Consider the following 10,093-nt stretch of genomic DNA (forward strand, 5'->3'; position numbering starts at 1 on the left):
AAATTCTAGTCATATTTTCTATGTACATCATATGTTCTCTGTATAACTTTTATACTCAATATTCATGTTCTCAATGTTCTTAGCTTGTTCTTCACATGTTCAGTGTTCATTCTTTGTAATCCCTATTCTCCTTATCATGTTTTCATGTTCTCTGTAAGTTCATATTCCCAGCATGTTCACTGTATTCATCAACTTTTCTTACATATGTTCTTTGCCATGTTCCCCATATGTTCTCTGGGTTTTTCCCCTTACATGTTATTTAACGTTCCTTAACTAAAAAAATCTTTCGCCAATCAACTAAAACATAGTCACTTTCGTCATTTCTCAACTAAACTTATTATCCAGTCAACTAAAAATTGTCAAAGGAAACTTCTTTCAGCACTGTTCATAACTACCTTTATCCATCGTCAAGTAAGAAAATATAGTCAAAGATATCTATCATCGTCGTTCTTAACTGACATTTATACTTTGTGGAGCACTAAAAATAGTCAAATGTAACTTTTTCAACACTTTCGTAACTAAAATTATATGTCGCTAAGTAAGAAAAATAGTCAAATGTATCTTTTTTCAGCACTTTCTTAAAAATTATATGTCGTTAAGTAAGAAAAATAGTCAAAGGTGCTCTCCGTTACACCAAAGTTACTCTTCGAGAAATCAAAGACACTCTTCAATACATCAAGGACTTACTCAAAGACACCAAAGTTACACTCTAAGACATCCTTCGAGACATCAAAGACATCCTTTAAGACTTCAAGGGCACTCTTCGAGATATCAAAAGACACTCTCAAACACTCAAAATTTACTCGCATCCTCAAAGTTATTCTCAGAGTCATCAAAAAGTTAATCTCAGTCATCAAAATGCTATTCTCTAAGTAGCCTTTCGTTCATCAGAGAAACTTTCTAAGACATCTTCGTTCATTAAAGTTAATCTCAGAGTTAGGTAAGTTAAGTTAGGATAGGTAAAGTTAGGTAAGTTAAGTTAGGATAGGTAAAGTTAGGTTAAGCAGGTTAAGTTAGGTAAATGTAGGTAAGTTAGGTTAAGTTAGGTATGATAGGTAAGGTAAGTTATGTTAGGATAGGTAAAGTTAGGTAAGATAGGTAAGGTAAGGTAAGTTATGTTAGGATAGGTAAAGTCAGGTTATGAAGGTTAAGTTAGGTAAGATAGGTAAAGTTAGGTAAGATAGGTAAGGTAAGGTAAGTTATGTTAGGATAGGTAAAGTTAGGTAAGATAGGAAAGGTAAGGTAAGTTATGTTAGGATAGGTAAAGTTAGGTTATGCAGGTTAAGTTAGGTAAGATAGGTAAAGTTAGGTTAAGCAGGTTAAGTTAGGTAAATGTAGGTAAGTTAGGTTAAGTTATGTAAGTTAGGTTAAGCAGGTTAAGATAAGTTAGGTAAGTTAGGTATGATAGGTAAGGTAAGGTAAGTTAGGTTAGGTAAGTTAGGTATGATAGGTAAGGTAAGGTAAGTTATGTTAGGATAGGTAAAGTTAGGTTATGCAGGTTAAGTTAGGTAAGATAGGTAAAGTTAGGTAAGATAGGTAAGGTAAGGTAAGTTATGTTAGGAGAGGTAAAGTTAGGTTATGCAGGTTAAGTTAGGTAAGATAGGTAAAGTTAGGTAAGATAGGTAAGGTAAGGTAAGTTATGTTAGGAGAGGTAAAGTTAGGTTATGCAGGTTAAGTTAGGTAAGATAGGTAAAGGTAAGGTAAGTTAAGTTAGGATAGGTAAAGTTAGGTTTAGGAACGTTACGTTAACTAAGTAACATTGGGTGGAGAGGATAGGTTACGTAGGTTTGAACAGTGTAGTTCAGAAAACAGTTTTAGGGTAAAGCGACTAAGAAAATATATTTTAACAGAAGTGCAGGTTTGGTATGAAAAGCTGAACTAGTTACATTTGGAGAGAAAATTTTATGACTGAAGATGTCTTAAAGAATAACATGATGGAAGAAGGAGAGTTTCTTTGATGAACGAAGGTGTCTTAGAGAACAACTTTTTGGTGAACGAAGATGAATTAGAGATCACTTTGATGACTCTGAGAATAACTTTGATCAACGAAGATGGATTGGAAAGTTTCTCTAATGAACGAAGGAGACTTAGAGAATAACTTTTATGATTTAGAGAACATCTTTGATGCCTTAGAGAAACAACATTGATGTCTTAGAGAACAACTTTGATGAACAAAGATGTCTTAGAAAGCTTCTCTGATGAACGAAAAGATACTTAGAGAATAACTTTGATGACTGTATTTAACTTTTTTGATGGCTGTGAGGACAGTTTTGTTGAACGAGGATGTCTCAGAAGGCTTCTTTGAATAACGAAGGTGACTCTGAGAATAACTTTTTGATGACTCTGGGAATGACTTTGTTGTCTTAGAGAATAACTTTGATGTCTTTGAGTAAGTCTTTGATGAACGGAAGGTTACTTAGAGAATAACATATCATGACTGAGAATAACTTTTGATAGCTCTTGGAATAACTTTGATGTCTTAGAGAATAACTTTAGATGTCTCTGAGAATAACTTTTATGAACGAAGATGTCTGAGATTAACTTTGACGTCTCTTGGAATAACTTTTGTGGACATGAGAATATCTTTGGATAACTCTGAGATTAACTTTGATGTCTTTGAAACAACTTTGATGAACGAGAGTGAGTTAGAGATTACCTTTGTTAACTCTGAGATCAACTTTGATGAACAAAAGTGAGTTAGAGATTACATTTGATAACTCTAAGATTAACTTTAGATGTCTCTGAGACAAACTTTCATAACATAGAAATTAACTTTAATGACCAAAAGTGAGTTAGAGAATACCTTTTGATGACTCCGAGAATAACTTTGATGAACAAAGATGTTTTGGAAAGTTTCTCTGAAGAACGAAGGTGACTCTGAGAATAACTTTTGTTAGCTCTTTGAATAACTTTGATGACTTTGAGAACAAGTTTGATAGCTCTGAGAATGACTTTGATGACTTTGAGAATGTCTTTGAGAACATGAGTAGTATTTTGTTAACTCAGAGAATAACTTTGGTGACTCTGAGAAAATTGGCGATGACTTTGAGAATGACTTCTGAGAACATGAGTAGTATTTGAATGCGTCTTTGATGTAATGAAGAGTAACTTTGATGTCTCGAAGATATCTTGCAGATCAACTTTGATGACCGAGATTAACTTTTGTTGTTTTAGAGATTAATTTTGATAGCTCCGAGAATAACTTTTATGCCTCTGTGATTAACTTTAATGAACGAAGATGTCTTAGAAAGTTTCTCTAATGAACGAAAGGTTACTTAGAGAATAACATTTTGATGACTGAGATTAACTTTTTGATGACTCTGAGAATAACTTTGAGGATGCGAGTAAATTTTTGAGTGTTTGAGAGTGTCTTTTGATATCTCGAAGAGTTCCCATTGAAGTCTTAAAGGATGTCTTTGATGTCTCAAAGGATGTCTTTGTAACAAACTAGGCTGTTGTAAGAATTATCCAGAGTGGTTTATCGACAAAAGAGAATGGGAAGCTGAGCCGCATGGTGACCTGACCCCCAGGGGAATTCGCGGTGGAAATAACCAACGCTTTGTTCATATCTGCGTATAATGAATCATCCTATAGTATTCAGTAATTTAGAGAAAATTAGCCTTTATTCATTTTTATTAAAATTGTATTGTATAATAGTACTGGATACAATATCAAGAGTATTCTAATTATTGAGTTTAAGTCACCATCAGTGACGTCACGAATCAGATCTAACTTTTAAAGCGGAGTGACCGGCGGTCATAGGTCATCAGGGGTTGACAGGTCTACTATTTCTCAAAGTTTTAATAACCATTTTTGTGATCGGGAACAGCTCTGCCGTTAGATGTTTGTAATTTAATTCAGTAAAATAATTCAACCAGTCTGGATCAATTAAGTACAACAGAGTTTAATTGTTATAACTTAACCTTGCTAAAGTAACTGGGTAAGCGATGCGGAAGGATACAATGTTCTGTCTGGGGTAGTCCAGACAAGAGAGAGATCAGTGTGGTCACGGAAGCAACTGGGAGAGGTCAAACATCTTACCTCTCCCCAAGACCAGCCAAGACATCTAGCTGGTCGCCCAAGGTATAGTTGCTATGGTTATGTATAGAAATAGTCTCATTTGCCACTCAGGTCAAGTAGGGAGTGTTAAAGTGATAGGGAGTGAACACTTTTAGATTTTGTTTTAGTTTTCTTTTAATAAATTAAATTTGTTAATATTTTTGCATTTCATTATTTCCATGTGTTTTATGTGTAAACTTGTCCTGGTCACGTGGTCCACACGAGGCAGAGTTGCATTGGGCGCCGATTCTAACATCGGATCGGAATTCATCATCCCCATCTAATTAATTCCACACTCAAGTTTCCGAGGTTATAAACTACTAGTGGGGATCAAGCCCCAAGGTTGATTAATTAGCGTGATCGATCCAGACCTCGATCATTGCTCTGTAGAGCTGGTCTGGTGGTGGCAGCATAGAGGCGACTCTAGGGTTTTTGCTCAGGGCTTAGGTCACGTCATACTGGGTGTAGAATCCTAAGTCGGTCAATCGTCTTAGGACCACGTGGCGTGGAGTTGGCTTTGGTAAAAGTTTTGGAGTCCCTTGGTAGAGAATAAAAAGGTAAGAATACGGGTAGAGGGAGTAGAAGGAAGTAAAGAGAGAGGAACCCGAACCCGTGTTACAATGGTGCACAGCGGTGGTTTCAACAATTTTGTTTGAAATTGTTGAAAGGCTCACGCGTCTAGCCGTTCGAACACGTGCGCGGATGCTAAGGAGACAGCCGCGGGCCAGGATTAGCAGTGCGCCCCACAACAGTGCGTTTGAGTGGGGATTGGCGAATCTGGGGTCATGCGGGCTGATATGATTAAGGTTAGTTAGTAAGATTAGGCTGTTAAAATAGATTTATTGAAAAGGAGACCGCTCCGAGTTGATTGGACTGGGTACCATACTCGACCCATTGCAATTAATTCAGAGGTGTTGGGAGCCACCATACTCTCAACAGCAGTTCCTTGAGGGCTGTCGGGGGCGGATATATCTGTGGGACGCCAATAGATAGTCCGAGGGCGTTATTAGACGACCCAAAACGCTAGGAAAAACGTAATCCGTGAAGGGCGTTGCGGCCTCCGAGGGACGGACTAGTAACCTACCTAGCAGCGATTCAACAACTAAGTGATCGCACACTTAGTGGAGGTTGAGTCGTCCCTAGTCATAATTGTTGCTGAAAGCTGCGTGTCGCTCTGTTGGAACCTAGATGGTGTGGCCTCTAGGCTAGGTGTGGTACGGCGAGCCGGTAGGGACAATTATAAGATTAAGTCGAGTGCATTTTTGAATTAAGTATACTTAAATTTATAAAGTAATTTCAGTTTATTTGCGTTGTTCTAGATTAATTTTTTCCCCTAAATTCAATCCCCGGTTAAAATTTTTCCCAAGTGTTTAGCGTTTTCTTGCATATTAGGCTAAGTGCGTACGTTAAGTTTTGTTATTCCCTGTTCTATTAGTCTAAGTCAGAGGCGTTGGCGTTATCTCTATCTACCCCTGTCTATTCCTTTGAGAATTTTGTAGGTAGTGATCATGTCTTCCCTCACTCTACTGTCTTCCAGTGTCGTAACGTGCATTTCACACAACCTGTCCTCGTAACTCAAGTCTCTTAATTCTGGGACTAGTCTAGTGGCATACCTCTGAACTTTTTCCAGCTTTGTCTTGTGCTTGACAAGGTACGGGCTCCATGCTGGGGCCGCATACTCCAGGATTGGTCTTACATATGTGGTATACAAGGTTCTGAATGATTCCTTACACAGGTTCCTGAACGCTGTTCTGATGTTAGCCAGCCTCGCATATGCCGCAGACGTTATTCTTTTTATGTGGGCTTCAGGAGACAGGTTTGGTGTGATATCAACTCCTAGATCTTTCTCTCTGTCCGTTTCATTAAGTACTTCATCTCCTATTCTGTATCCTGTGTCTGGCCTCCTGTTTCCACTTCCTAGTTTTAATACCTTACATTTACTCGGGATGAACTTTAGTAACCATTTATTGGACCATTCATGCAGTCTGTCTAGGTCATCTTGTAATCCCATACTATCTTCCTCTGTTTCAATCCAACTCATAATTTTTGAATCATCAGCAAACAATGAGAGAAATTATTCTATACCATCTGGAAGATCATTTACATATATCAGAAACAGTATAGGTCCAAGGACTGACCCCTGCGGGACTCCATTTGTAACGTCTCGCCAATTTGAGACCTCACCCCTCACACTGACTCGTTGTCTTCTATTGCTTAGGCACTCCCTAATCCAATGGAGTACCTTCCCTTTCACTCCAGCCTGCATCTCCACCTTTCGCACTAGCCTCTTGTGTGGTACTGTATCAAAGGCTTTCTGACAATCCAAAAATATGCAGTCTGCCCACCCTACTCTTTCTTGCCTGATTTTTGTTGCCTGGTCGTAGAATTCAAGTAACCCTGTGAGGCATGACTTGCCATCCCTGAAACCATGTTGGTGTTGTGTCACAAAGTTCCTTCGCTCCAGATGTTCCACTAGCTTTTTTCGCACAATCTTCTCCATCAGCTTGCATGGTATGCAAGCTAGGGACACTGGCCTGTAGTCCAGTGCTTCCTGCCTATCGCCCTTCTTGTATATCTTGGTGGGATTGGGTGGTTATAGATAGGAGCTGCCTCGTATGGGCCAATAGGCCTTCTGCAGTTACCTTTGTTCTTATGTTCTTATGTTCTTATATCGGGACTACATTAGCAGTCTTCAAATTTTTTGTCAGTCCACCTGTTACCAGTGATTTGTTATACACTATGGAGAGTGGCAGGCTGGAATGCCTCATTACCCAGAGATTTCCCCGCCCTCCTGCCTGAGGGGACGACGCTCTAGGGAATATATTACCAAAACCTTCCCCCTCAACTAAGCTTCTCCAGCATACCTGACTTAATGCTTAAGCTTAAGAATGAGAAAAGTTGCGATAATTCAAGTGATTTGTGAGACACTAAGAGTTAAGTGTTTACAAGTGAAGCTTAGTAGTAAGCTTTGACTTTGGTGAATGAATATGATGGTCACACTTGAGCTGTGTCAGCTTGATGAGCTGAGACCTGGTCTGTGCTAGCTTGATGAGTTCTGACCTGGTCTGTGTGAACTTGATGAGTTCAGACCTGGTCTGTGTCAACTTGATGAGTTCAGACCTGGTTTGTGTCAGCTTGATGAGCTGAGACCTGGGCTGTGTCAGCTTGATGAGTTCTGACCTGGTCTGTGTGAACTTGATGAGTTCAGACCTGGGCTGTGTCAACTTGATGAATCCATATTTGGAAGAAGTCAGCTTACTGACATCAGACAAGGGAAGCTCCAGCTTGAAGACATCTGTTGTAACAGCTGAAGTAACAACAACAACAACAGCTTCCATAACAGCTTTAGAATCGTCAACAACAGCATACAACAACAACAACATTAACATCAACAACAACATTAACATCAACAACAACACTAGCATCAACAACAACAACATTAACATCAACAACAACACTAGCATCAACAACAACAACATTAACATCAACAACAACACTAGCATCAACAACAACAACAACAAGCACAACAGAAAATACGAAAAATAAATTTACCCAAATAAAGAGCAACATCAAGAAAACATGGAGCACTATTTCACAAATATTGGGATCAAAAAAGACTTTAAATAAAAAACCAACACTCCTGTCCAATAACGATGGTCTGCTTACAGCCTCTGATACTGCTATTGAATTCAATAGGTTCTTCTCTTCCATTGGGTCATCCCTTGCTAATGCTATTCCATCCTCTCGTACTAATGTCAAGGACTACCTTACAGGTAACTATCCACAGTCTCTGTACCTAATGCCTACTAATTCCACTGATGTTACTGACATAATCCTTTCCCTTAAGACCAAGTCTAGTGATCTTGAGGAGATACCAACTCTAATCTACAAAAAAGCCTCCAGATCTTAAGCCCCTGCCATTGCATTGCTCTACAACAAGCCACTTGATATTCAAACTTTTCCAGATATTCTAAAAACAAGCGAGAGTAACTCCAGTCCATAAATGTGGTGATCTCACCGATGTCAACAACTTCAGACCTATATCAATTCTGCCAAACTTGTCAAAAATATTTGAAAAACTAATCTATAAGCAGCTTTACTCTTATCTAGCCAAACTCAATATACTTAGCTCTTGTCAATATTGCTTCAGAACCAAAATAGCACTAACAATGCACTTATTAGCATGATTAACTTGATACATGCAGCTCTTGATAAAAATAAGTTCCCTGTTGGGTTATTTGTGGACCTGCGTAAGGCTTTTGACACTGTCAACCACCAAAACCTTCTTCTTAAATTACAACATTATGGAGTCAGAGGTCACTCCCTACAGTACCTTAAGTCTTACCTTACTGACAGGCTCCAGTATGTTTCTGTGAAAAATTCAATTTCTCCCACCCTACCCATCAACATCGGTGTTCCTCAGGGCAGCATACTTGCCCCTCTCCTCTTTCTCATCTACATTAATGACTTTCCAAATGCCTCCCAACACCTCAAACCAATTCTATTTGCTGACGACACAACCTTCATTTTCTCCAGTCCTGACCCTCTTGCTCTAAATGACACAGTGAATACTGAACTAAATAAAGTCCATCTTTGGCTAACTGCTTACAAACTCACCCTTAACATTGACGAAACTTTCTAAATTTTGTTTGGTAATAAATCCTTAAATCAAATTAATCTAAGAATTAACAATATCCAAATTAGTAAGAAAGTAGATGGCAAATTCCTTGGTGTCCTCAACGATAACAAGCTGAATTTCCAGGGACACATTCTAAATATATCAAAAAAAGTTTCTAAAACTATTAACTTTCTTTGAGATTAGATATAATGTACCTCGCCCTGCCCTGGTAATGCTCTATTACCCTCTTATATATTCTTATCTAAATTATGGTATTTGTGCTTGGGGTTCTACTACACAAAATCATTTAGGTGCTCTAATTATTTAACACAAAGCTGCTATTAGAACAATATCTAACTCTGGCCTCAGACATCACTCGGTACCCTTACTTAAATCCTTGAATAAGTTAGATATTAAGTCACTGCACATCCTCTCTTGTGTACTCTATATATTTAAACCTCTGAACTGCAATACCAATCATGACCTTAGAAGCTTCCTAGAAGGTTGTAACAGAACCCATGAGCACCACACCAGAAAGAAATACCTATTTGATATTCCAAGAGTACGACTTAACCAAACTAGAAATGCGCTACAAATCAAGGGACCCAGAATGTGGAATGACCTTCCTAATCATGTCAAAGGCTGTACCTCTCCCAACCAGTTTAAGTGTAAAACCAAGTACTACTTAATTAACTCCATGTAACCTACCCTACCCTTTAAATGTCAACCCATGTCATGCATTTTTTAACAATGCTGTTTGTTCTCCAACTTGTACAATTGATGACTTCTGCCATGTTCCTCCCCTTTTTTATTCCTTTTTTCAACACAATTTAAACCTAATTCCAATTACTATTAAGTTTTAGTGTAAGTGGGTTACACACCTTGCCCGAAATGTTATACATATTAGTGGCTTTAGGTATTGTATATAATAGCTCTATCTATAAATCCAACTTTATGTTTGTAAATCAACAATGTATGTACTTTTCCTGAATAAAGAATTTGAATTTGAACAGCATCAACAAAATCAGCAAGAACAACACATACAGTTCATGTTTTATTGTACAAATACAATTGCCTTTATTCAATAGAGTTGTCACAGGAGCGCCTGAGAGAGAGTCAGGCAATGTTTGTAAACAATCGCTGTGTCGTTTACTCTATTTCAATTTGGGAGAAACTTGCCTCGTTTTGTTTTTCCTCGTTAAAGTGTACACGTGTATGTGACATGTGGCTCAAACTGTTGGTAGAGAGAGAGAGAGAGAGAGAGAGAGAGAGAGAGAGAGAGAGAGAGAGAGAGAGACAGACAGACAGACAGACAGACAGACAGACAGACAGACAGAGACAGAGACAGAGACAGAGACAGAGAAAATGAGAGAGAGAGAGAGAGAGTGTTACGGCCCTCTCGGGACGCAACGGGGT

General features: G+C 38.5%; 1 protein-coding gene across 1 annotated transcript; it reads right to left on the reverse strand.

Annotated features, from left to right (window-relative positions):
* Window positions 1-7,001: 7,001 nt before the first annotated feature.
* LOC138356430 (uncharacterized) lies at window positions 7,002-7,397 on the reverse strand. The gene has a single exon (XM_069312577.1). It carries the CDS (start codon window positions 7,395-7,397, stop codon window positions 7,002-7,004), a length of 396 nt encoding a protein of 131 aa, XP_069168678.1.
* Between the last annotated feature and the right edge of the window lie 2,696 nt (window positions 7,398-10,093).

The sequence above is a fragment of the Procambarus clarkii genome, chromosome 72, assembly GCF_040958095.1.
Source record: "Procambarus clarkii isolate CNS0578487 chromosome 72, FALCON_Pclarkii_2.0, whole genome shotgun sequence".
In the NCBI taxonomy this organism is placed as follows: domain Eukaryota; kingdom Metazoa; phylum Arthropoda; class Malacostraca; order Decapoda; family Cambaridae; genus Procambarus; species Procambarus clarkii.

What these genes read in the sequence shown, in the direction of transcription:
- LOC138356430 (XM_069312577.1), bottom strand. Translation starts at nt 7,397, where the DNA reads ATGGAAGCTGTTGTTGTTGTTGTTACTTCAGCTGTTACAACAGATGTC.